At 41.8% G+C, this 25,701-nt stretch overlaps 4 protein-coding genes across 7 annotated transcripts; 2 read left to right on the top strand and 2 right to left on the bottom strand.

Annotated features, from left to right (window-relative positions):
- Positions 1-83: 83 nt before the first annotated feature.
- Positions 84-4,459, bottom strand: LOC136433062 (RNA-binding protein 34-like). The gene is made up of 11 exons (XM_066424850.1): positions 4,325-4,459; positions 3,136-4,005; positions 2,818-3,019; positions 2,614-2,673; positions 2,336-2,379; positions 2,076-2,159; positions 1,814-1,877; positions 1,654-1,696; positions 1,368-1,486; positions 953-1,058; positions 84-634 (listed from the first exon to the last, which is right to left on the bottom strand). The coding sequence occupies exons 1-11, from the start codon at positions 4,345-4,347 to the stop codon at positions 423-425; spliced, it is 1,827 nt and encodes a 608-aa protein (XP_066280947.1). The 5' UTR covers positions 4,348-4,459; the 3' UTR covers positions 84-422.
- A 7-nt stretch (positions 4,460-4,466) lies between these two features.
- LOC136433057 (anaphase-promoting complex subunit 5-like) lies at positions 4,467-9,186 on the top strand. Of its 2 annotated transcripts, none has more exons than XM_066424839.1 (7): positions 4,467-4,594; positions 4,769-4,983; positions 5,243-6,536; positions 6,742-6,854; positions 7,299-7,515; positions 7,993-8,198; positions 8,554-9,186. In XM_066424839.1, exons 2-7 carry the CDS (start codon positions 4,789-4,791, stop codon positions 8,869-8,871), a joined length of 2,343 nt encoding a protein of 780 aa, XP_066280936.1. In that variant the 5' UTR covers positions 4,467-4,594; positions 4,769-4,788; the 3' UTR covers positions 8,872-9,186. The 2 variants fall into 2 exon arrangements, with proteins under 2 accessions (XP_066280936.1, XP_066280937.1); XM_066424840.1 differs by having other exon boundaries at positions 4,475-4,589.
- Positions 9,187-9,193: 7 nt separating this feature from the next.
- LOC136433059 (dynein axonemal heavy chain 12-like) lies at positions 9,194-25,566 on the bottom strand. Of its 3 annotated transcripts, XM_066424844.1 has the most exons (14): positions 25,441-25,529; positions 25,238-25,356; positions 24,253-24,404; positions 23,867-23,932; positions 23,185-23,331; positions 20,287-20,481; positions 14,613-14,765; positions 14,079-14,198; positions 13,563-13,688; positions 12,932-13,109; positions 12,145-12,618; positions 11,500-11,589; positions 11,235-11,356; positions 9,194-11,082 (listed from the first exon to the last, which is right to left on the bottom strand). In XM_066424844.1, the coding sequence occupies exons 3-14, from the start codon at positions 24,341-24,343 to the stop codon at positions 10,931-10,933; spliced, it is 1,914 nt and encodes a 637-aa protein (XP_066280941.1). In that variant the 5' UTR covers positions 24,344-24,404; positions 25,238-25,356; positions 25,441-25,529; the 3' UTR covers positions 9,194-10,930. The 3 variants fall into 3 exon arrangements, with proteins under 3 accessions (XP_066280941.1, XP_066280940.1, XP_066280942.1); XM_066424843.1 differs by lacking the exon at positions 25,238-25,356 and having other exon boundaries at positions 25,441-25,566; XM_066424845.1 differs by lacking the exons at positions 23,867-23,932; positions 25,238-25,356 and having other exon boundaries at positions 25,441-25,566.
- Positions 16,407-20,113, top strand: LOC136433060 (tripartite motif-containing protein 2-like). Its single transcript, XM_066424846.1, has 2 exons — positions 16,407-18,616; positions 19,992-20,113. The coding sequence occupies exon 1, from the start codon at positions 16,609-16,611 to the stop codon at positions 18,475-18,477; it is 1,869 nt and encodes a 622-aa protein (XP_066280943.1). The 5' UTR covers positions 16,407-16,608; the 3' UTR covers positions 18,478-18,616; positions 19,992-20,113.
- Positions 25,567-25,701: the final 135 nt, after the last annotated feature.

Here is a 25,701-nt window from a genome sequence, read left to right on the forward strand (position 1 = left end):
AGTTTCTGCTAGACTTTTTTCAGCTCATAGTCATAGCTAACTTAAAAAATGAATGCAGTTGAGTCATGGAGGCACCACAGTAACAAGGTAAAAAGTGTTTTTTAATTTTGCTAGGAATTTGAAAAATCATCTGTTGCTTTACATTACTTGCCAGGATTGTAGCTGTCATTTATCACAATATAACCAAGTTATGAGAATACCCGAAACAGGAATATAGTACTACTAGTAATAGTAGAGGAAAATAATATGCCTCATTTGCTGTATATCTGTAATTAGATACACTGAGACTCCAAGACATCTGTTACAGAAACAAGACCTTGATTGGACAGCATGCTACCCTAGCTTTTGAAATATGGGTTAAACAAGAGTCACATTTTTTTCAATACTCATCCTCCCAAGACAACATGTGGAGAGGCAACTTCTCATTTTCCCCTGGATTTCAACCCTCCTTTGAACCCAGGCTTATTTCTCCACCTCTCTTTCTTCCCTCCTTGTTTCTTCTTAAATCCCATGGCTTTGTCCTTGGGCTTGAACTTGTCCTTCCTGGGGGACTTGAAGCCTTGGTCACTCTTTTGGGAAAACTTTCCCTTTAGGAAAGGTTTGTCACTTTTTGATGCTGAGCCCAGACCCAAGCTGTGATGGAACTATTAAGGAATCAAGTATATGCATTACCATTTTACCAACAAGGAAGAAAAATGGCATGTGAAAATTCAAGCAGAAATACAAACTTGCTCACTGATACCGATCAGGTACCAATATTTGTACACTGATGATTTTTTGGCTTATAATGCAGGTTAGATCTTAACAAAAAAGTAAAGACATCACTTCTATTCATAATGTCATAAATGCAATCACACGACTTACTGCAATTCATTGATTGCCATGATCATGATAGCTTTTCCACAGTTCATGTCCACAGAACTCGTATCTTTGTCATGTTTGAGAAAGGATATTGTATTCTTCACTTTTTCTTTCTTGACAGCCCTCTTCACTCTGATCTTCCTTCCTGCAAATGGCTTTTCATTCAGCCTGATGGCCAGACCTACAGATGCAGAGTCCTGTATACAAAACAGCGAGCATGTCGTGAGCATAAACACGAAAACACTAGTTCATGTATTTTACAGGGGATATATAATAATGGCATAATAGTTGCTTATTGCTCTAAGATGACAATGAAAGGAAGGACCTGCACATTCAGATTTTCAAGGTGCTGAACCATTAAAAAACAATACAGGATTCAGGCAACTCACAAATTCACTATCAATCTCAAGAACTATCAAACAATCTAACATATTGAAACAAAAGAACAAAGACACAGTGAAACAATACAAGCACATACTATATGAGACACATGATATTTTCCCCACCTGAAACAGCACATAACCGAAGCCCTTGCCCAGCCCAGACTTGCTGTCCCTGATGATTCTCACCCCCTCCACCTCCCCACACTGGGAGAAGTGCTCATACACTGAGTCATCCTCCACATCTGGACATGGACAAAATACAATTAACAGGAAGGTAGCGACTATTGGAGTGGACATTAACTAAGCAGGAGGGCATCTAGGCTATTGCTTAACAGGACTAAAATGGAATATAATGAGATGTGATTTGATTTGATTTGGTCAGATCAGTTGATGCTTTTAGTATACTCACCAAAGGGAAGGTTGCCAACAAAGATGGACAACTTGTGGTCAAACTGGCAAAAAAGAGACAATAAATGGTCAGTGGCTTTAGAATCTGGCAACAAGAAGCATGATAAACTTGAGTGAAAAGCAGAACAATTTGAAGGAATCTAAAGTTGCCTGATGCTCACCTTTTGGCTGTTGCTAGCCAAGTCCACTCTGATGTGATGTGATCCTCCAACTATTGTACCATTTCTGAATACACACAAAACATACAGAAAGTCAAACCTGTGAGGGGAAATTCTGAGGAAACAATTACATATTGTCAATGACACAATACGGTATACATGTATATCTGATGTTTGAAATGTCCCAATGACAGGAGTCTGGGTATATAAGATGAATGCAGTGCAGTTCAGATTCAGACTCGACAATCAGCAGTTCAGCACTAACCTTTTGAGTGCAGCCTGTGCTGATGCCTTTTCTGTGAACACCACATAACAGTTCATGTTCCTCTTCTTCTCCTGGATCTCTTGTCTGTCAGGGAAATCACCAAGAAACAGTCAGACACAGTACACAGCAACATAACAGTTTTTTTACAAAAATCCTCCATGTAAAATATTCCTCTCTTTATACTTACTTTATCAGGTTCGCACAGATAGGAGCAGAAGGCACTATTTTATCAACAGAATAATGTAACATTGAACAAATACCTCATCATGGCTACTCTCTTGGAGACATTTGGATTGGACTGAGCCTGGGATGGAATGGAAAAAAAGGTATGGTTGTAAATGTCTAGAATGAAAGAAATACCATTTTTCATAACAGAAACTTTGTCAACAAATAAGTAAAAAAGTTGTGTATGTTTCCCTTGATATCTATACCCACAATCTCCAATCTACTTCCAGCACATAAAGCTTTCTCTAGTTGGTAATAGCTCTTTTTTTTAAATAGCCGAAGCTCCAGCTCTTTGGTAACCAGATGAACTTACAATTGATCTGAACCGGACTGACTCGATTTCACCAAACTTCCGGAACATCTTCTTCAACTCCTGTAGGGACATCAGTGAAAAAAACAGTATTACTTTGTGTCCTACAGTATTTGGTTTTCAAAGTAGCAATGCAAACATTTGACTGAAATAAAGTAAATGATATAATTATGATACACTGTTGAAGCATGTATCATATTTCTGTACCTTCTTTGTTGTACTAACAGGCAGGTTCCCCACAAACACTGTTCTGTGGTCCCTCTCAGGATCACGCAGCCTCTTGCCAGGAGTTGGGTTCGCATCTTCCAGTTCGGTTACTGTCATCATCTTCTTCTTCTCCTCCTGCTTCTTCTTTACCTGCTCCTTCCTGGTCTGTTCTGCTTGGTCTGCATTCTTCAGGAGTGACTCTCTTCAAAAGTGCAGAAGACTGCTATTAGTATACATTTGTAATATATATTCTAATGCACAAAGCAAAGAAAGATATGTGAGCATGTTAACAAGCTATGACGTTTGAATAATCCTCACCTTTCTGATAAAATCTTGGAATCATGTTTCTTCTTCTTTCTTGGCGGTTCATCTTTAGTTTGAAGATCTTTCTTTGTATTTTGTGTGTTTGGTTTCTGAGACACCTGTGATCCTTTGGCTGTGTTCTTACTATCCTGTACATTGACTGTTCCTGCTGTCTCTTCTGAAGGATCTTCACTGTCTTGTGTATCAGCTGCTGGAACTGCAGTCTTAGCATCAGTTTTCTTCTTCTTTCTCTTCCTCTTCTTTTTTGGTGGCTCATAGTTCTCGGAAACCTGAACTTGATCTGTGTCTTCTAGAGTCACTTGCTCTGTAGGTTCCTGTGTGTTTTCTGATGACTTCCTCTTCTTCTTTTTCTTTTTGTTTTTAGGTAACATAGTGGTATTTACAGGAGGTGCTTCATGCACAACAGGGACACCATCATGTGATGACTTCTTTACGGGCTGTTCCTCTGCTGGCATTAAGCTTTTGTTCTTTCTCTTTCCTTTCTTAGATCCTTGACTTTGAGTGTTGCTTGCTATTGTTGTTGCTGCTGTTGTTGTTGTTATCTGGGGGCTTTTCTCTGTGTTATTTGAATCCTCTTTGATACTTATCTTCTTTTCTCCCTTTATGTTTTTCTTGGGAGAAATAGCACTCTCCTCTGCTTTCCCTTTATCCTGCCGTCGTGCAGAGTTTGAATTATCATTACTGCCAAATCCAGGGGTTGATATAAACGGTGATCTTGGACTGAAAAGGGCTGATAGGTCAGCTGTTGCTGATGCGACAGATTCTTTCTTCTGTTTCTTCTTGGCAGGACTGTTGGGAGTCTTCTCCTTTGCCAGGAAGTTGGCAACACCACCAACAGTGTATCCATCCAGAAATAACCCAGCACTGCATAAAGGAATAAAATAGATCAAATCAACAAGATAAAAACACAAATTTCAACATCCATATCAAAGCCTGGAATACAGCAGTATTGCTGAAAGTATTTGTGGAAATTCATGACCTCTTCACATAAAAAATTCCACAGGTTTCCATAGTAGAGACCCATAAATTATCCATGGATGATAATATACTAGTATCTACCTGGCAAGGCAAACATGCCCCCCTCCCACAGGAGCAGCTGATTTCAACGCCAAGAAAAGGGGCACCAACTGAGCTTTTAGTCACTGTTTGTATGACGAGCAATGTGCATAATGCCGACACTCACCTCTTGTTCTTACTTGATTCCATTTCTAGCCTCTAAATGTTGACATTGACGATTTAATCCCTGCCTTGCCTGGTAACACGCGCACACATACAAACTTTAACTTTACAGGTCAAAGGTTATCATTATCTCCCACCATGCACTCCGGTTCTGCCCGCCATTTTTGTAGCCAGGAAGTTTATGCCTCTCGATACTTTCTGTAATTTTTGTTAGATCTTAGAATTTTCGTGCTGAATAACGTCTCCCAAAGAGCAGCAGCAGACTAAAGGTTAAGTGAATATTGCATAGAGTTTCTTGCACGTCATACATTTAATCAAATTATAACATACATGCTAATTTTTAGTGCACCAAAATTTTGTTTTCATAAATAATTTTTGGAGCCCTCTTTATTGACGATTCAACTTTACAGAAATATTTTTTCTAAAGTCGTAATACATAATTTTCCAGGACAGAGATCGGTGAATGCCATGGACGCTCTCCAGGGAGACCTGTTCCACCCCACCCCTGGGGCAGTGACGGCTGACCACAGTGGGGGCATCATGCCCGACCCCCCCTGGCGGGAGTGGGTCACCCCCCACAAGATCTCCCTCCTGATCCTGATCAGTGAATATGTGCAGAACAAGGCTGAGCGGGGTCAGGAGATTACTGATGTCTTCACTAAGGTTTGTGTTTATCATTAAAAGGTCAAGTGCAATGTGATCTTCCGAGACTTCTAATAAAATTTCTATGCTGACCTTTAAACATGTTTTGACATGGTACCTCAACTATCTCCTCTACTATATCTCTTAGTGTTGTCAGTCTCAGTATCTTTTGTTTCTTCAGCTCATTATGCACTGAAATATTTATTGCATTCAGCCATTAGTAGAAACTACATGAAACCATTTTGATATCTATAAGTGACTATAACCTTGTTCTTTGCAGACTCTGCTGTTTGGTGTTCGCCTGCAGCGCAGCATTTCCCTGGCCCTTCTGAAGTGGATCCAGAGCCCAGATGAGACACTTGCAGACCTGCGCAGAGAGGTGGAGAAGCTGGCAGGAGGGGATCCCTCCGCTGCCGAGATTGTCGTCGGATGGCTGGACAACAAACTGAAGGAGATGGCACAAGATGGACTGATGGTGCTGACTGACTTCATGCAGTCTTTTGATCAACTGTTCAACCTGTCGGCTGAGGGGGAGGAACCACTGCTGCAGAGGGCGGGGGTGATCGGTATGTTCATCAGAAGGATGGTGCTGGCCTTTGACAAGCTTTCCTTCAGCCAAGTGTCATCGCTTTATGAGCTGCTGATGGAGTACTGCCAGGAAGGGAAGTCATCATTGAAGGACCCCCTGGATATGAGCGATGCCATGGAGATGGCAGATGAGGGGGAAGGCATGCGTAGGGAGGACTTAGAGGTCGGCAAGGAGGATTCAACGGTACTGTCCTATCGACAAGCACAGTATTACCTTTCGCTGGGACTGCAAAATAACTACAACGATGCAGAGGCATCGTCGCCGGCTGAGTTGCAGCAGCAAGTGCAGAGACTCCTGAAGAGCAACCCGTTGTTTGTGGAGGCACACTACCTGAGTTACCTGAACAGTATGAATGTGTACGAGTGGTGTGGGGCAGTGCAGAGCCTCCATCTTTACTTCGACCGCTTCTCCCTCCACTCGCAGCACAACCAGCAGAGTAAGCCTAACGAGGACGCTACGGCAGCGAGAAGCTACCGCTATGCTGCGCTAAACCTGGCGTCGCTACACTGCCGGTTCGGGCACCGTGAGGAAGCCATGGCTGTTCTCCAGGAGGCGATACGTCTGGCGCAGGTCACTAACGACAATGTCTGCCTTCAGCATGCGTTGATCTGGCTGAGCCGTCTCGAGGAAGATGAGTCCAAGGTTGCCATGCTTCTGCAACGGTCTGTCATCCGTTCTAGCATATTAACCCTGCCCTACCTCGCCTCCATGGCTGTACAGATGTTCACCAAGCTGAAGGCCCAGGCAGGGTTAAAGCCAGCCAGAGTGTTTGAGTACCTCGCAAAAAGCAACAGCCTGAACTGCCTGCACTATATTCCGGAGTTGGTGGCATCGTGCTTCGCCCTGCAGACAGCGCTGTGGCAGATGTACGGGAAGAGCGCCATGTCCCTGCTGAACATCCAGCTGCTGCTGCACGGCAGCGGGAACCCCACAACCAACCACTGGGACAAGGAGCTAGGCTGTCTGGTGCTTTCTCACCTAGCAGGTATCAAAGGTTTTTCACTGTATAGAGTCATTGTATAATATGACATGGGCAGTGATGGCATACTATTATTGCCGCTGTTGAGTATCAATGCCTAATCCATCAACAACAAGGCACCGTTTTAGTTACTAGTATTACAAAGACTGTTTAAACTGCTGTTCCTTTTTACCCCCACACATTGCCCCTTACCTTGTGCCTTGATTTGCAGTGATCCATGCTGACCAGGGGAACTACACCTGTGTGTATGAGATCCTACAGCTGCTCAAGGAGAAGTTCCATCACATCAAGAAAAATGCCAGGGTCTGGATGTTTGCAGAACAGGTTTGTTTGTTAGATGTTTATCACATAAATGGTGTATGAGAACTTCCCCAAGGCATAACATACCCTGGTATCTAATTCTAACTGCAAAAGATCAGACTGATCCACTCACACAGGGGCATACCCCTACTCTTAGCAAGTATAATGGGTTCTACACTTGCAAAGTTGTACCCCATGTGCTAACTAAAAACCCTATTAGTTGTTTGTGTTACTATCTTTTTTAGGATTCTGTTTACTAGGTGGATGATGAATATGAGACCTATTAGTTGTAATATTCCGAACATCCAGCCAGGTACTGTAGTAAGTAAACTCCAAGTTGACTGTAAGACAGTTGCGTCCAAACACGGCTACGTCCAACCTCACCACAGCCAACAGCTACAAGTACATGTATGTGTTGTTTATCTAGTCTTTCATTCTGTGACTGTCTGTTCTGCAATTCCATCCCAGTGCATCAACTTTGACCGAGCCCTGAGGAACCACAAATGGACCACTGCAGAGACGGCCATCACCAGTCTGGCAGCACTGGACAACACAGAGGCCCAGTACAGGAGGGCCCTGCTGCTGAAGGAGAAGGGAGACAGTGTAGGGGCCTGTAAACATCTACAGGAACTGCTGCAGAAGTGCAGAGAGGAGCCCGCCACTACTATCACAGAAATACATGCAGGTAGTCTGATGGTTTAGTGTGTTTTTAAAGTAGGTAGCAGGCTCAGAATAATTGGTGTCAGGCAGCTATTAAAAGTAGATTATGTCAAGTAGAGTGACTTAATTCAGCATGAAATGTAATATGATACATAGTTTTGTTCATCAATTTATAAAACCACAGCATGAACATTGTTTTTTTGCAGATGACAACTACTATACACATTTGAATTGATGCACATGTACACAGGTCAATCATAGTGTGTCTCTTTATTGTACATGAATATTTTCCTCTACATAAACTACAAAGCATACTAGTACTGTAATTATAATCATTGTTACACCAAGCCATGATGATTGTGATACTTGCTATTATAGAAAAAATGGCATGCTGATAAACACCACTGTGTGACATGCTGGTAAGTACATTAGTGCAGATGACAAAGAATGTTGAGCTGTGATTTATGGCCATTTAAAGCATCTGTACACACCACACCTGTAGGTGTACTGCTGGCTCTCGGGGAGGTGTACACAGCTGCGTCCAACCTCACCACAGCCAACAGCTACTTCCTGCAGTGCCTAACCCTGTGTAAGGAGCACCACCTGAACCACATGGCCACCATGGCACAGCTCAACATCGCACACATCCAGCTACTCATGAAGCTGCCTGCTCAGGCACTCGCTCTCACTGAACAGGTCATACCACAGGTATGCTTCATGTTCTGTATCCCACATTAGCAATCCTGGTGTTGACCTTGATTTAGTCCACTCTATTGGCTAAGGTACAATGTAGGCTACCAAGTGTACTGTGGATTGACTTTTATTGCACCTACTATTCACTTCAATCAGAGTTATAGTTTTTCACCTGTCTCCGTTTCTTTATACTCGGTAAGTGTTTACTAGTAGATGGTGTACTTGAACAAAAAACCTATAGCTTAGGATCCTTTCCAAACCAAATCAGGCTAGTGTTACCTGCCGTTTTGATCTTTTTTTTTGCCTCATTGCAAAATTGTGTATGTTGAAGACTAGAGGTGGCATCTTAACTGTTTGTTTGTCTCTCCAGGTCCTGTCTCATGGCTCACTCTACAACAGATCCCGTGCACAGTTCCTTCTCGCAAAGTGCCAGCTGGCATCTTCTGATCCCAAACACCCTACACAGAGGAAGGCAGCGATTTTGTCGGCCATCGGCACCCTAGGCATTGCTCTGGACGGTTTCCAGAAAGCAGAGGCCCCTGCACGAGTCAAGGACGTTCTGTACTATCAGGCTCAGTTGTATAACGAGGTGGGGAACTCAGCAGACAGGAACAGGTGTGCGCTGCAGTTCCGCCAGTTAGACCAGCAGATACCCACCAACCCCACACAGATCCTCAACATCTTCTGATGAAATCAACTATGGACCCTTAAAGCAATATATAAAAGTTAATTATAACAACCAGAAGGCTTGTTCTCAATGTCAATTCTTCACTTGCTTCACTAGGCATCTTTCTTTAAGTCCTTTGTGCTCATTAGTGTACAAATTGTTTATGAATGTACATTATGAATGTACTTTTATCAAGCATATACAAAGTGATCTTGAAAAGGTTCTTGATAAACTATATACAAAATAGTACTAGTAGTTAAAGTTGTCTATTTGTCTGAAATGTATAGAGTTTATTGTGTCTAAGGGTTGGCAGGCTGCTAACTAGTGGAGCTGCCAACAAAAATATAGGTTACATCATTTATTGAGCTGAAACAATAAATATGATCTGATAACACAAACCAGTGTGTGCTTACAATATGCCTCCATCCAATGTTCCAACAATAAGATAAATCTATGCAATGTTGCCAATATGCATATATACATGATACAGTATATGATCTCTGACTCTCATACAAAATATAACATTGCAGTTTATAAGAATATTTGGGCTTCACAAAATACTGTTGTCTTAGCAAAAGGTTTCACCATCTGTGGATGTGCTGTCTCACAACTTGCCACACAGAAGTTCCCATGCTCAACTCCATCTGACAGCCTTACGCTTTCCCACCTAGACTGACTCTAAAGCTGTCTTATGCGACTTTTAATGTCTTATATAATACTTTCAACTTTATGAATTAAACTTGTAAACATCTGGTGCAAAATGCAGGTACCACAATGCACAACTGTCAAACCTGTACTACCCTCTGCAAAACAACCACTTGGTCATTGACCAGTTTTTGGTGGTCCCTTAAATTGACCGTGGTATGCCCAGCTTCCCCTCCATAGCGACCACCGATCTATGGTGACCACTTTTGCTACATCCATTCAGTGCTTGCTATACACAAGTTTCTATTAGACAACATGCAAATACATGTGCATGTGCCTTTGTGATCACTGTAAATGGTCTCTTTCAAGTCATGTCTGTAATAATAGGGCGGCAGATGTTAGGCAGGCCGCTATAAGCGCAATTTAATCCGGCTATCTTTCAAGCTGAATCTAATGTTTTGCAAACCTTACTCAAAATAACAATTCAATTGCTGAGTTTATCAGGTTAAACCGTTTCCTAAGATAAATACAACTTTGCTGTATACTAGATACAAAGTAGTTTAAGAATATATGATACAATGGTATTATCAAGCAACAATTAAGTACATCGAGCCTATGAGACCTTTTAAAAAATTCCAGCAAATATTCATATGATGTGCAAAGTATAATATCGTGTGCAAGTGGATGTAACAGATGTATATACAGAAAAATATTCCTGCACAAAAGTTGCTACAGCTTTCAACCTTTGGTAAAGATTATCATAATCAAAAAAACTTTTCTCACAGTTCTCATTCTCCATGTTTCAACCTTGCCTGGCCTTCAACAACAGTCAACTGCAAATCCTGCCAACAAGGTGCAGTACTGCAGAACTACATCAGGTTCAAAAGTCTATCATAACCTTCAGCCTCCAGCATGTCTATCCATTAGCTGCTGTGGGCACTGTGCCCTTGCCACCAACACTGGTGACAGGCAATTGCACCAGGTTTCCATGATGATGGGTACCACTACATAGTGATGTAACACATCCAACATCCGGCCCTTCAACTCTTGTGTGGCTTGTCTACTGCACTACCCTGCAGTCAGTAAACTGAGCTCACGTGTCCAGTCTATGCTAGGTACACAGTGCTGAGATTTCTCTCCTGCCTTGTACTCGTACATGTCTGGCTGTCCTGCACAGCCCAAGTAGAGTGCACGGAGAGATGTGTGCTTGTCTACTCGTACACAAGTGTTTGTCTTGTGGAGTCAGAGCACTGAAAACTACCATCTCCACAGCCTTACCACATGCAGCGTACTGATATAAGTGCTTGTCCTGTGGAGTTACAGTCCTAGTCGGTACATTGTAAGCTACTATGAACCAAACCCAGTCCTGTACTTCCTCCGTACATGTGTGTACCTCCAGGTGCAGTTTGAGATGGATTCTCCACTACATGACGAACTACAGCCTGTAAGCTGTGTCCTTGTGCAGCAGGAACCGTGTCATGACCTGGGGGAGGGGCAGCTTCAGCACCTTCTCCGACAGGTGTCCGCCCTTCGCCAGGGTGTGGCGGATCGCCAGGCGACACAGGTGCACCAGGGGGCGGGGGTTACCTGTGGAATGGACACATGTAATACTGTATTATTTCTCCTGATGAAGACCTTCCTCAACATACAGGTTTAAATAGTATTCTTAATTTTCATGTACATAGCTACAAAATACAATGTACATCCGCAGTTTCCACTGACGTTTATTTGCTGTGTACCTGAAATCTTCTGGATGTCAGCCCATTCTGGTTTGTCCTGGACACTGTCCTTCAGAACAGAGCACAGCTGGACGTTACCCACATAGTCCAGCAGGAGACGCACCATCGTCCCTGCTCTCTGTCTGAGGACAGAAAAGAAAAATAAGCTGAAGGGAAACTAAGGAAAGAAACAACTTTTCTCAAAGGAGACAATATTTCCAATTAGAAATTTATGTAGCAATCTGTCAAACATTTGTAGGAAGTCATGAAACAGACAAATACTCACTTGTTGGAGTGAAGAGAGGCATATTCACAGAACTGAGTGTCATTGATGGTGGCTGTCATCCATTTCACTGGGTGTCTGCCATTTCCAATGCTGTAAACAGACAGGGATAGCAGACACTCCTTAATACTCTTTATCATCAAATCCTGAGGTTTGGACTTAGGCAATCCCCACCCCGAAGTTCTTCAAATACCAAGAATGACCCTGACTATTATGATATCCTAAATGGTAAGTTCTGTCACTATGTGTTTGTACAAACTGTGGCACAATTCCAACTGTCATCAAAAACACTCAATATGGCAACAGACAGACCAAAACTATCAACTTGTTTCCCTTTTGAGTTACTTAGAGGAGACAACATGCCTTAAGCTATCTTAGAAGGTATCTGGAAGGATTGACCCATTTGCGCAGACACAACCCATATGGAAACAAGCAACAGAAATATCCAAGACAGATCCCCTATTATGGGCAGGTCAGGCTTGCAGCTTAAATCTGGACAGGAAACTTCAGCACTGCCATGTGCTAAAAGGTTTGGAGGGTTAAGGGAGCAGACAGGTCCTGACTTCTGATAATTTTGGTGATTACTGGGAAAATGCACAGACTTGTGGGACTATTTTTGAAAGTGTAGAGAGATGTAGATATACTTACCTGCATAAGAAGCATGTATCTGCCTGTGCCCCTCCATCTAACACAAGCTTCAGAAGTCGTTCATCTTCATAAGCAAATGCAATGGTGGAGGGAAACAGTCCGGTGTTGATGACAAAGTTGGAATTACAGTCCGCACCATGCTCTATCAGCATCTTGGTGATGTTGAAGTTTTTGTGCCTCAGGGTAATGAGGAGACAGTTGATCTCATCTAGGTTTGGGTCCGCCCCGGCTTCCAGGAGGATCCTCACACACTCCTCGCTGTTGTTGTCCACAGCAAAATACACCGGGGTCTGTCTCCTGTCTTCAAACGAATGTCTGTAGGTCCAGGACAGCTCGCAGTTGACATCAAAGCCATGGTTAATCAGCAGCTGAAGGCACTCGGGCTGGTCACCCTCCACGGCGGAGTGTATTGGACTCATACCACACTGGTCCAGAGCTTCTTGGGTCGTCACAGGAACAAGAAGCTCTAACACACTGGTGGAGAGAGAGGGAACCATCAACAGCTGGACTATTGCACAAAACAAAGCAGACTATCATTCATACATGTACACACAGCTTCAATATGATATTCATGTTGTAATCTTAAATCCATAACAGGATTTCTTCTTAGGTTATGAAATTACAGTTAAAACAAGGAGAGGTATCATCTGCTAAACATGGTACCTCTTGCAGACCCCCTTAGCAGCTATGTGAACAGACAGGGCGACTACGTCAGTCGGCATGATGGCATTAGATCTAGCCCGCCATCATCTAGGTTAGAAATAGTGTGAAGACTGCCCTATCTTACCTGTAGTTTCCCTTCTCAGCAGCTATGTGTACAGGCAGAGCATCTGTATCAGTCGGCATGTTGGCATCCGCCCCCCTCTGTAGGAGCAGCTGCACACAGTCCAGGTGGTCCTCCTGCGCAGCCAGGTACAGGGGCGACGCCCCGTCCTCCGTCCTTGTGTTCACCAGGTTGTCGCTGGCTGCATGGGGAGAATAAGGAGACAAAAAAAATGTAGCACCTATGGGTTTGATACTTAGATACAATGTATAAAACATATGATAACACTCTCCCCCCAAAAAAACATTAGGGTAGAATACATGCTGTTAAGTCAGGTATGAGCCTAATATTAGGTTTTTGTTGCCAACATCTGGTGCAAGCAAATGGCTCATGTATAAAAGGAACAATAGTACTGCAAATATCTATTCAAAAATGACCCATATCAACAGATTCATAGCTATTTTGAAAACAAAGAACAAAGTAGGGAACTTTTAATTTGCCAAGGATACATAATAGATGTGTCTTCAAAAGTAAACTCATTATATCAGTTGTAAAAATCTCAATATACAATACAATACAGCATAATTATGCATATGGCTAATCTTCACTATATTTGGTGATACTAGTAGTCAAACTTGACCATGGAGAAACTTACACTCATCCAGAAGTATGCGGAGACATTCCAGCTTGCCATACTGGGCAGCCACGAACACAGCAGTCCTTCCATACTCATCCCTGATGTCCAGCTGGGCACCATGTTCCACCAGCAGTCGCACTATGTCTGGGAAGTCACAAGAAAAAAATCAGCTGTTTCTGTTACCGAAGGAACATCCATTTGAATATTCAAAGAAACTTGAGAGAAAAAAAAAGAACCTGACTGTAGGTATACATATTGTATATAACACATATATTTATGTGACCTTCAATGACAACTTCTATTGTTCACAAGTATTCATTTCTATTCTTACTACTTCGAGCTTTATCATACTAATAACTTTATGTCAAATGAAACATTGTGAAGATTAAGATACCATATAAGTTTGTTAAACCATAAGATCCCTTTAAAAACACTACATGTATGATCATCAAACATTGCCTACGGCACACTAGAATATCAAAATCTCTGTTCATTAAAAGTGTCCGATGACTGTCCCCAGTAGTGGTTCCTCACCTGTCTGCCCCTGGGAAGCTGCCTCGTGAAGAGGAGCCCAGCCGTTACAGAACTTGCTGTTCACGTTGACATCACGGTCCAACAGAAGCTGTACCACCTCCCTGCTGCCCACCTCCACAGCTGGGAACAGCACAAACCAGTGTTACACAGCTTATCATACAGCAAAACATCAGCCTCACCGATAGTAACCAAATAACAATCATGTTATCTGACACCAGATAAAATTGATACCAGCTACTTTATACACTATGCAAGCCGTAGTTGTAGATAGTTTGATGTCATAGATATACATGTAGATCAGAGAGTTAGAGTACAATTTACATTAGTCTATCTGTTATTGTCCTCAGAACCAGCGATTTGGCAAGTTGGGCAGCTCTATGTTATAAGCTGAGGCAGCCAAACCAAGCAAATCAAACCACATTTGAAATTCAAATCATTGGAAAGATGTACAGGCAACAAACAACAGTCTTTGAGGCAAACTTTCACTTTTTCTCTCCTTTTGCTTACAAAATCACACTTCAGGACTAAAGATACCTTTGAGTAGAGGCGTAGCCTCCTCATTATTGGGTATCTCCAGATCGGCCCCAGCCTCCAGTAGCAGCACCATACAGTCCACGTGGCCCTTCTCAGCTGCCAGGTACAGGGCAGTCTCTCCTTCATAGTTCCGTACATTCACCTCTACTCCAGCTGGAAAATATCAGACATTCACGGATGAGGGAACAACTGTCTACAATGGTGCTGAGATTGCAGACTGTCAAACTCAAAGGTACAAGTCAAAGGATATTATGATTTAATTTCAAGATGTGAGAATATAGTTGCTTAGACGATGTATAGAGTATGTGCATATCAGTACAATTCAAAACAGTGCAGGGTTAGTTTAGTACATCTTGAACATCAACAAACCAATGATAGTACAGTCCCTATTTGGTCCGTGTGATTTTAACAAATACTTTCTAGAATCAAAACAAGGTGATACTACATCTCCTGTGTTTATCTACAGCATGGAAAACCTGATGTCTACATGTATCTACAAATTATGTACATGTATAAGACAAACCATTAACTGTCTACCAGTTAGAACAACACTCAGCAAATACAATGTACTATATCTTCATTTGGAAGCAGGTTACTTTCTACAGAAAGCTGACAACATGCCTTGCTCCAAGTCACTGTGTAAAGGATGTATCAAGATGCAATGTGCAATAATCTTCAGTCAAATGCTGTCCATGACTTTTATACAAAGTGGAGACCAGTTAATGTCAATGTGGAAGGAGCATTTTGAAAAGGATAGAATTGCCAATATCCCATGAGAGATGTGATGGGGAACATTTTTAGCAAAAAAAGCCTAAAACCATATATATATTTGAAAGTCAACTTTCTCCAATAATCCATGAGACATTATCTGGTCTGTACATGTGAGGAGTGCATGAAAAATAAATAACACTCATCATCATCATCATAGCTTGTCGTTCATCTCAATCCAGTTCAGTGCGACTCATCATGCCAAACTAACATGAAAGTACAGTACAAGTGGTGTACTTGGTAAGCCTGATTGTCACCCTGGTCAGAGCAACATATAGTCTGTGGGAACAACTGTCAGAGTGGACCTGACCAGGATAGCATCCAGGCTGGTATGTGATGCGAGGTTAGAAGGTAGTGCATCACAGTCACATTCTCTACAGCTCTTCCAAACCTGCAGGTTGGGCACTCACCCTCCAATAGCGCCCTCATACAACCATAGCGACAGCCCGCACCAGCCTCTAGTACTAGCTGCCATTTATCATGGGGGCCTTCATCATGGCAACAAATAAGATGCAAAACTTTGGCGTCACTTTAACAGACATATACAACACTTTCTGCCTATGTGCTTTAGATAACGAGCTTGATCCTTCGATGCAGCATAGTGAAATAACATTTAACTCAGTTGTTTTATGTCATTCTTAACAGCTGCAATGAAAAAAACATATATATTACACTATATAGAAAATATTGTAATGTTTTAACATGATAATTTTCAATTTGGGATAATTTAGTTTTCTGGTCATGTGCAGGTTATAACAGAAATTCAACTTAGCGCAAAGTTCTTTATTTCTTTTTATCATATACATGTACCTACAGTGGGTATCAATGATTATATCTTAAGTGTATTCTTCTTTAAGAGATCACAAGTCACTAACTGGACTAGAAAAAGTACCATCTCTTAGCCTTAAGTTTGCTGCAAAAAGTTTAGCAACAGTTTCAGCTGCACCCTTGGCAATCCTTTAATTTGGCTGCTGACCAACGCTAGGTAAACATCTTTTGTGTAATGTAGACCTGTAAGATGAGAAGGGAACAAAGGAGCCCAGGAAACCTGAACAAGCCTGAGCTGATAAGCCTTTATTTACCACCATTACATACGCCAAGCTAATGTGCCCTGTTACAGTGTGTTGTTAAGTTTACAACATGTCAGGTGCAGCAGACTTTATGACATGAGACTATAAGCTTAAAGCTGTTAGAAAAATTTGCAGTGTTTTAGGGAGACAGAATACGAATGGCTACGAAAGAAGAGTTGCCCAAACATATCAAGGATGAGTTCCTACAGTGCTGGTTGTGCCTGGACACATTTAAAAGACCCAAGGCCCTCCCCTGTCTTCACACCTTCTGTGAGAGGTGCCTACAGGACTATGCTGAGGAGAGACCCAAGTTCCTCTGCCGCTACTGCCGAGCTGACACTGTGCTTCCTGAAGGGGGAGTAGCATCACTTCCCGACAACTTCTGGATAGTAAGTATGAAGGACTTACTTCAAAAACAAGTGCCAAACCAAGACAACAGTGAGTCAGATTCAGATATGTGTAGGGTTCATGGAAATGAAGAGCTGAGCTACTACTGTAATACATGTGATGATGTCATCTGTAGAGAGTGCATCTCCAACAGCCACAGTCAACACTCAGTTTCAAAACTTAACGAAGTTGTTGAGAAGAGTCACACAGAAATAAGAGGCCTCCTGGAAAAGGGTAGAAACAAACTGGAAGAGTATGGATCTCAAATGGCTCGGCTTTCTGAAGAGGAACAGAAGTTAAAGTCGAACAAACTGAAGGTGGAGAGACATGTAAAGATGGCTGCCAAGACTCTTATAGGCCGCATAAGAATTGAGAAGGAAAGTCTGCTGCGACAGATACAGGACAACTACAGCAGAATCTCAGACTCTGTTAAAGAGAACAAAACAGCTCAAGAGGAACACATTGTGGAGTTGTTATCAACCATGGACTGGGCTCATAACATCATCTCAAGTGACGAAAGGAACTGCAAACCTTTCAAAGCAGAGGAAAAACTTGGCAAGCTTGTTGGTACGGAAAGGACAGAAAAAAGTCAGTTCTTACAGGGGGATCACATGGTGTTCCACCCAGCTCCTGTTGGTAACAGTCGACAGCACTTGGGCCAAATTGAGCTCAATCCTTTGCTAAACCTTCAGGACCAAACTTCAACAGACACCACAAAACAAGAGGTTTTAACTCAACAACACAGTGATGTTGGGATGTCAGGAATAAAGGACGAAACCAGAAAAGCAAAAGGCACGACGCACATACCTGGTGTGAAAAAGAAGTACATGCTGGGGAACAGGGGAGAAAGGCATGGGCAGTTTGACCACCCAAGGGGCATTGCTGTGTCCACAGAGAACCTCATACTTGTTGCTGACAGTCATAATGGGCGCATTCAGATGTTTGACTCAATCTCATGGAAGCATGTCAACAGTTTTTCCACAACTCTGAACGATGACCTCTCCCGTCCGACAGACCTAGCTATTGGTTCAGAGGGGAACGTGTATGTTGTGGATCTGGAAAATAAGTGTGTCAAAGTATTTGACTATGACGGTCGCCACAAACTAACGTTTCCTGACGTTCTCCTAGTGGACCCAAAGAGCATTGCAGTGTGTCCCGCCAGTAGCCTCTTGTATGTGACAGAGTTTTCAAAGAGGGCTGTAAGAGTGTACAATACTGAGGGCAAGGTTGTTAGACATTTTCCTTATGTCTTGAGTGAAGAGGGTCCATTTGCGGCAGTAGCACATGTGGCAGTGAACAAGTCAGGTGATGTCATAATCTCAGACGAAGGCAACAACTGCATCAAGGTCTTCTCATCTGACGGACGTCTCAAGTTCAGAATTGAAGGAGAGGGTAGAAGAGAGAGTGGGAGTTTCAGTTGGCCCATGGGGGTTTGTGTGGACGATCAACAGCGCCTCCTAGTCGCTGACAGGGGTGAGGGAAAGGTACTGCAGTTTGATACAGGTGGGAGGTTTCTACAGCACCTGCTGACATGGAAGGATGGACTGAAGCACCCCTATGGCCTTGACATTACAACAGACGGACAGATGTTTGTAACTGATGAAGGGAAACACTGCATCTTTGCTGTAACCTTTACATAGTCAAACTCTGTACACTTGGAAATGAAGGATTACCCTGAAAACATTGTTGATATAAACGCCTAACCAGAAAAGCCCTAGGAAATCTGGGGCTCTTACTCTGTGAAGGGCATCTAGGGACAAAGCAACATGGCTGTTTTAGGTTACTCTCCAAGCAGAGCTAGGGTTTCGGCTGGTTTTTAACGTGTTTTTAGGCGTTTTTGTCATGCCTTCTACTTTGTCATCGTTTTTGTTGTGTCGCAAACCCAAGCTCTGCAGGCACTGACCTCGGGGCGGGGCAAACCTATTTACTTCCATTGAAAAAAAGGTGACAGTACTCCTCCCCGAGAACCATTAGATAATCATTAGTGGTAACAAGTTTACTGCCCCGGATTATCACACATCCGGCAAATGTAGAGCGGCATTCATCAGGCCGCGCCGGTCCCCCGCTGACTGCCCTATTCATGCGACAGGCTGGTGTCCACGATCTCACGCCGGCATGATCATTGATAGCATCATAACGTACATTTCCATTGGAAACCTCACAAGAAAAATACAATGATGCATGAACAAGACATATAAAATAAATATGTATTACGTATTAACTTGTACTGCATTACTAGTAATTATTATTATCATTATCTCAGGCATCGTTAAATGGATTATGAACGGGAACACGTGCCTTGTTTACGTTACATGCGGTTACCAATGCCGCCGCTCGCTGTGTTCAGATTGGACGGAACTTTTCAACAACACCAGCGAAATTGGCGACGGAGTGCTACCAACAGAGACTAAAAAATCCCCACGACACCAGAGGATTGTACAAATTTTTGTGTGCTTTGTTCTTTGATGGTTTTTGGATGGTGTAAATGAAGTGCGGTCACGATAGGCAAGTCATTTGCTGACGGACATGAAGCGACTTTCCAATATGGCGTCCTGATTCGGTTTTGTATGTAACGTTATTTGTGGGTAGTAGTTTAGAGACTTTTTGAGATTCAACGATATCCTCCCACTACAGCATGGCATTTCCGCAGTGGGGATTAAAAATGAGAGAATCTATGGCTATTTCGGGCTGTACATCGTCTTCTGGTACGACGGCCCAAATGGCCTGGATCGTAGTTGAGTATCGTGGAGACTTTGTAAACTCCAGATGTCTTTGGTTGCACGTTGAGCTATTATTTTCATACGAAAGTAATTGCAGTTAGCCAAGGAGTAGGGGAAGCGTAAGAACATGGCATGAAAACGTGGCCACGACCGATAGACTGAGGATTATGTCCATGGTGAGACTGGGCCGGAAATTCTGTGGCGCGTGGGGAGGGAATCCCGTGCCTGGCCGGGCACGCTTCGCACTAACTTGTGAAACGCTTGTAATGTGTTGGAGTGATTAGGTTTATTAGGCATTGAAGCTTCCGTCTGCCTGCAGAGCTTGGGTTTGCGACACAACAAAAACGATGACAAAGTAGAAGGCATGACAAAAACGCCTAAAAACACGTTAAAAACCAGCCGAAACCCTAGCTCTGCTTGGAGAGTAGTTTTAGGTCTTTTTAGTTTGAAAAGCTAGCACTGCTTTTTTCCTTCTTGCAGCATTCCTTATTAATTCCCATTAGTACTTGATACAGCATCTTAACGCCAGTTTTCTATCAAAGTACATGTACAACATTCCTACACATTGTAAATATATATACATATTTGTGGAATTAAAACTTGTGTGTGTGCCTTTTTTGTCAAGCATAAACTTTAAGGTATAGTGAAATGCACAGAAATGTAGCCGTCATGGTATCATGCACATTGGTGCAGAGTGAATGTCTCAGAGTCAGACCCCTTTTTACTTACCATCTAACAGCATTTTCAGGCAGTCTTGCTGGTCTGCATGGGCCGCCTCATGGAGGGGTCTCCAGCCTCTGTTGTCAGGTACTTCCAGGTCCCTGTCATTCTCGATGAGGCCCCTCAGGACGTTGGTGTCCCCTAACCTCACAACAACTGCAGCCGTTGAGCAGGTGTCCTCGTACGCTTCTGTAAAGTCCATCCCTGAGATGACATGGGAAAACAGCTTCAGCATACTTCAGTCAATACAAATTTCAACTGAAGAAATGGGAAACTCTGCAGCTGGCTGACAACTGTACTTCTTAAAATGGCAAAACCGGTCGTGGTACTAGACTGAATAAAAGTTCTAGATGGCAACTATACCGTATACGGCTCCAGAAGTCTAACTGAGGGACGACTGCAGTGTGAAAGATGTTGGTTAGTTTGAGGAATGAATCCACTCTACTTTATACTGTACTTCTTATAATAGTTATATCAACTTATTTTCAGCTTAAAAGAGAGTTTTGTACTGTTAGCTTAAGATTAATCAAATTTCAGCCTAACATGGATTTAATGAAATGAAACCAATATCTAAGGATGTAGGATGACTTAAGTCACATAATTGTCTCTGTCAAGGGATATGCCATTACCAGTGTTTGGTATGGGTAATAAATGGGCATTTCCACCATGTAGTCCCTTTAAATCAGCATCAAAGCTGACCATGCAGCAGTGATGTAATACCAAAATTCCTTCTACTGTATATACTTTAAGGAGACCTTGACATTTTCAAGACCGGAAAGACCTGCACCCTCAAGTTTCTATACTTAGACTCCATGTAGCCCTTAGGAAAGGGCAGTGTTTCCTTGAGGAGGCTTACACCCCTCTGGTGGAATGTGTAACCATTAGTTACTTCTGATGTAACAAGCAAGACTCCAGCCAGCTGATCATGGTTGGGATGCCTGGTCTGAGATAGCTGACCCTTCCTGTCTTAGGATGCTTCTGGAATATTCTCAAAATATAAGCAGTGTAAAGTTCAAGTTATCACTATTCTACGGTGTGACCTGCATATGAACTGGCCTGATACAGCACTTAAAAGCTCTAAGGAGGACAAACATGTTAAAGTACCTTGATCAGATCCTCCATCTATGGCATAAAAGCTCAGCTAAATGAAGAAAAAAACTTTAGAATCTACTGTACTATATAAACTCTGACTGGATATTAAACTTTACAGAGCAATCTTATTACAGTTTGCTGGCCCTACATTGTGTAAGGGTTGGACCAACTGTTACTAGTGTTAGTTAATTGACTCAAAGAGATCTTGAACAATCTCCTAACAAATTTTTAAATGAGCTCCGCAAAATAAAAGCAGGAGTTACGAAGACTCTCAACACTGCAGCTGTCACAAAGTCAGGTCACAGTGTGCTCTTCACGAATGGAAGGAATTGGGAGTTACTGTTTGCGTCTATTTTAGTCCACAGGAGACTGGCCATAAGCCAGGACTGGTCCCAACAGCTGGAGTGTTTACTGGCCTGGAAGAATGTACCCTTGTTGCTGTTGCTATCCAAGGAAGTGGTGCACAACCTGAGCATATGACCCATAACAAGCTACTGTGTTTGTGAACATCGGAGATACAATGTATATCTCCATGGCATGCTTTGTGTGTATTCATGCTCAGTTCTCTAATTGTCTACAATCAATGTTAGTGATGAGAAGAAAATCATTGTTCAACTTTTTCATATGCCTGAAGCAAGAGAGAAGTCATTTTGAAAATTCTTCAAACTGGCTTTAAAACTTTGATACTGTAAATTTTGTAATATTTAGATTTTTTAAGTCTAACAAGAAACAATCAGCTTTTTTATCTGTGGTTGGTTGAAAAAAAATCTAAAGCAACAAAATTTGAGAAAACAAGTAACCAACACCCTGAAAAAAGTATATCCTATACTTTTTTCTCAGGATTATACCCTTGAACTGTGCACTACTTGCAATAACGAGTGATGTAACGTTTGTACACACAAATACCAATCCAGTAGTATCCACTTTCCCTGAGAGGATGGTCTAAGGCTGTTGCTAGGCTTGTTCCTATTTTCTGATGCACCAAAAGTCATGTAAACATAGAAACCTGATCCATGTTACAAGGTTAGACACTCCTGTAACCCGACATGATTCATGCTGGACATATGAGGATCTGCCTGGCCACAGAGAGATTAGATATGAAAACATTGGACCACACAGTCTTGTCTGAGCAGATTCTGATCATATTAAATTCACACCCAGATACTTTCAATTTGCCGCAATCTTCTATTCCTGAGAACTGATTATCAAATTTGAGCTTTGTGCACTATTATGGAAAACACTAATTGTTTACAAGAGGTTTCACAAAATGGGCAGGGTGCCCAGATTTGACACAAGTGTCCATGGTATAGCAGCTGCTTTGAAAAATCAACAACAAAAAAGTTTTTATCACATGATAAGTGATGACTTTCAAATCAGATTAAAAGCATTAACTTTCTTTATTATTGATATACATCATAGAAGAAGAACTTTATTGCGCGACCATTGTAGCAGGTACAAAGTATGGCAACAACAGTAAACATAGAACAAGACATGAGTATGGAATAAAACTATTCACTACATCAAAATGACTATCTTAGGTTTTACATGATTCAAGTTTTCTAATTTTGAGTATCATTATGTTGAATGCTAAAATATGCCTTATAACATTGCATACAAGACTTTGTTATTTCTATTTTATTCTATTCACATACATTTAAAATAGAGAATTAATGAGTAATAGACAAGAAGTGCAAAGTGCTTATATACATCCTCTGCTCAACTTTGCTGTACTGAAAACTGAGAACAATAATATAGCTGTAGCATAACATACGGCATGGTACCAGTTCACCACAGATTATCCACACCATGACACACCTTTATCCCCCATCACATTCTCCACATCACTGTTCTCCTGGTCAGACAGTCCAGGTAAGGACTCCTCGGGCGTGGTCAGAACCTCCTCAGCCTCAACCCCAGCCTCCTCCGCAGACAGCAGCAGGGCTGCACGCAGGTTTGCTCGCTCTGTTGGGAACAAACACCAGGGTTTACAACATAAGATATGCTGCGCACTGTTAGACTAGAATGAACTGTTGTCCCTTTGCAAAGGACACCTGTTTGATAGATCAGTTATATAAGTCTGAGCCCCTGCTCTGACATATACTGGAGCCCCTGCTCTGCCCTAAGTCTAAGTCTACTCTAAGTACATGCATACTGCAAGCAAAGTCATAGATCTACAGTCTGCAATAATGTAAACAATTCGACTAGAATTAGTAGAAGGTAGATTATTTTGTCATATACAAGTCAAATGTATAACACAAAATTTGTACTTACTATAGAGATGCCAAGCAATGATTTCTACAAGCACAATTACATGACAGATCTGTGTACATGCATACATGCAACACTTACTGCTTGCACAAACAAACATGCCACATCAATGATTAGTCTGCAAGGTACAGGAATACATGCATAATACATCCATACCCTTCAGCAATGTTCAGTGTTTTTCTCATGGCAACATTGTAACTTTTTCAATCAGTCAAGTGATGTTCAATACTTGCAGTAATGTATGGGTTGGTTAGTTGGATGGTGACAGCCTTCAAGCACTGTGTGTTAGCAGACTCTGTTCTGAAACACAACACCAACATGCCTTCGCTTAATATGTGTTTACATTGACGACAGCAACACCTCAAACCAAACTGTGACTTGTACTAGCCAGAGCCCAGAATGTTCTTACATCATAAACAAACAACTGTAATGAAGCAGCAGTAAAAATTATAATACCTTAAAGTTTATAACATACATGTAGTTCCATTCACATTTTGAAAAATGAAGCAGTAATCTTAATTTAATATCATCCAGTATTCTAACAGTAACTCCTATAAGGGAGAACCTTTGCTGCCCTGAAGAGGTGTACACTCCCCAAATGTTGTGAAGCTGTACCTGTCTCCTGCATGGACAGCCTCAGGACCATCTCCAGTTGTTCCTCCTCAGACTGGAGGCCCTGGTACCCCGCTGGCTCACCCCACGCCATCCTGGAACTTCTCTGTACTGTCCTTTATCTGTACCGTTTCTTCACCAGCAACTGTCAAGTCCTGTACACATACATGTAAGATAAACATCAGGAAGACATGAGAAGGAAGACAATTAAAGTAATCTTGATATTATAGAGATCACCATAAACATGAAATGCAATACCAGTATGACACACTGCTGTAGTATTGCAGTTATAGGTCTGGATAGTAGAGTGTTTAATAAGAATTATGACGATGGCACGCCTCAGCTTACACTGAAATATGGCAAAGATGATAAATCTAGAGAATGTTCAAGGAATTTCATTGTGATGCAATGTGATATCTATAAAAAGTTCAAGTACATGTATGTACATCCAGCACTTGGCATCAGAAACTTGCTGTGACGTAACTATGCCTTTGGGTGAGGCCTAGATACTAAAGAGGGTATCATTAGTCATTAACTGCAAATTATGCTATAAAGGTTATAAATAAAATACAATGTAATGGATTAATAACTTACTACATTCATAGCTAATACAGACTGTAAGCCATATAAAAGTAACAAATGAAAATTTGCAATGAATCAAAGTAATATATTCTGTGGGACATAGTTATGCAGTACATCAAATGGGGCTTGTTTTACTATTGTCATCTGATCAAATCATAAGAACTGATGACTGTTGTGACATTTTGCAAGGGAAAGAATGCAATGTTGGGGAAAGTAATCATGTGAAGGCGTGGAACGAAATAAAAACAACTGCTGACAAATCCCCATTGGATGATCTTGTTCAGAGGATGAGGACATAAAATTTAAATGATAAAGGTCCATGAAATTATTTCAAAAGACAATATGACATATTTTAAAAGTGATACAACATAATCATCAAACTATCTACAACTGCACAGTGCCTGACCTGTAGCACGTCTGGCAGTGAATGCATACTGCGTCGTTCTCTCCTCAAAAGGGAACATAAACAGATCATAACTCACGTCTGCCACTGGGCCAAACCAGACACATTTGTCCCCAATTCATCTGTAAAATCAGGGTAAATTATAATACAGTGAAACTCCAGACAAAGTTTGCTTCACAGGTTAGAAAAACACACCCACTACTTACCGTGGATACCAAGATTTCCCTGTGTCTGTGAAGGAAAGGCAGTTACGATCTACAGTATACGTCAACACACTCTTTACCTCACCACAAGTGTTCCAGTTCTCTACTCTGACTGAAATATCAAAACGAGAGAAGAGGAATATATGGTGGTGGGCGAGACCATTCATGTACGGGGTAAAAACAATATGGATTATAGAAATAATCTACAAATGAAAGAAATTCCAGATTAGTTGAATATTGTATTAAAAACAAATATCTGTAAAA

This window comes from Branchiostoma lanceolatum, chromosome 4 (genome assembly GCF_035083965.1).
Source record: "Branchiostoma lanceolatum isolate klBraLanc5 chromosome 4, klBraLanc5.hap2, whole genome shotgun sequence".
NCBI classification, from domain to species: Eukaryota; Metazoa; Chordata; class Leptocardii; order Amphioxiformes; family Branchiostomatidae; genus Branchiostoma; species Branchiostoma lanceolatum.

Excerpts from the sequence above, each read along its gene's own strand:
- LOC136433059 (XM_066424843.1), bottom strand. The coding sequence starts at position 24,343 with ATGGCGTGGGGTGAGCCAGCGGGGTACCAGGGCCTCCAGTCTGAGGAG. Across the intron at positions 14,199-14,612 it reads GGCTACGCCTCTACTCAAAG|CTGTGGAGGTGGGCAGCAGG; the intron begins GTATCTTTAGTC and ends TGCTGTTCCCAG. Across the intron at positions 13,110-13,562 it reads CCGCATACTTCTGGATGAGT|CCAGCGACAACCTGGTGAAC; the intron begins GTAAGTTTCTCC and ends CTCCCCATGCAG.
- LOC136433062 (XM_066424850.1), bottom strand. The coding sequence starts at position 4,347 with ATGGAATCAAGTAAGAACAAGAG. Across the intron at positions 1,878-2,075 it reads GCACAGGCTGCACTCAAAAG|AAATGGTACAATAGTTGGAG; the intron begins GTTAGTGCTGAA and ends GTGTGTATTCAG. Across the intron at positions 1,697-1,813 it reads TGGCTAGCAACAGCCAAAAG|TTTGACCACAAGTTGTCCAT; the intron begins GTGAGCATCAGG and ends CTTTTTTGCCAG.
- LOC136433057 (XM_066424839.1), top strand. The coding sequence starts at position 4,789 with ATGGACGCTCTCCAGGGAGACCTGTTCCACCCCACCCCTGGGGCAGTG. Across the intron at positions 7,516-7,992 it reads TATCACAGAAATACATGCAG|GTGTACTGCTGGCTCTCGGG; the intron begins GTAGTCTGATGG and ends CCACACCTGTAG. Across the intron at positions 8,199-8,553 it reads CTGAACAGGTCATACCACAG|GTCCTGTCTCATGGCTCACT; the intron begins GTATGCTTCATG and ends TTGTCTCTCCAG.
- LOC136433060 (XM_066424846.1), top strand. The coding sequence starts at position 16,609 with ATGGCTACGAAAGAAGAGTTGCCCAAACATATCAAGGATGAGTTCCTA.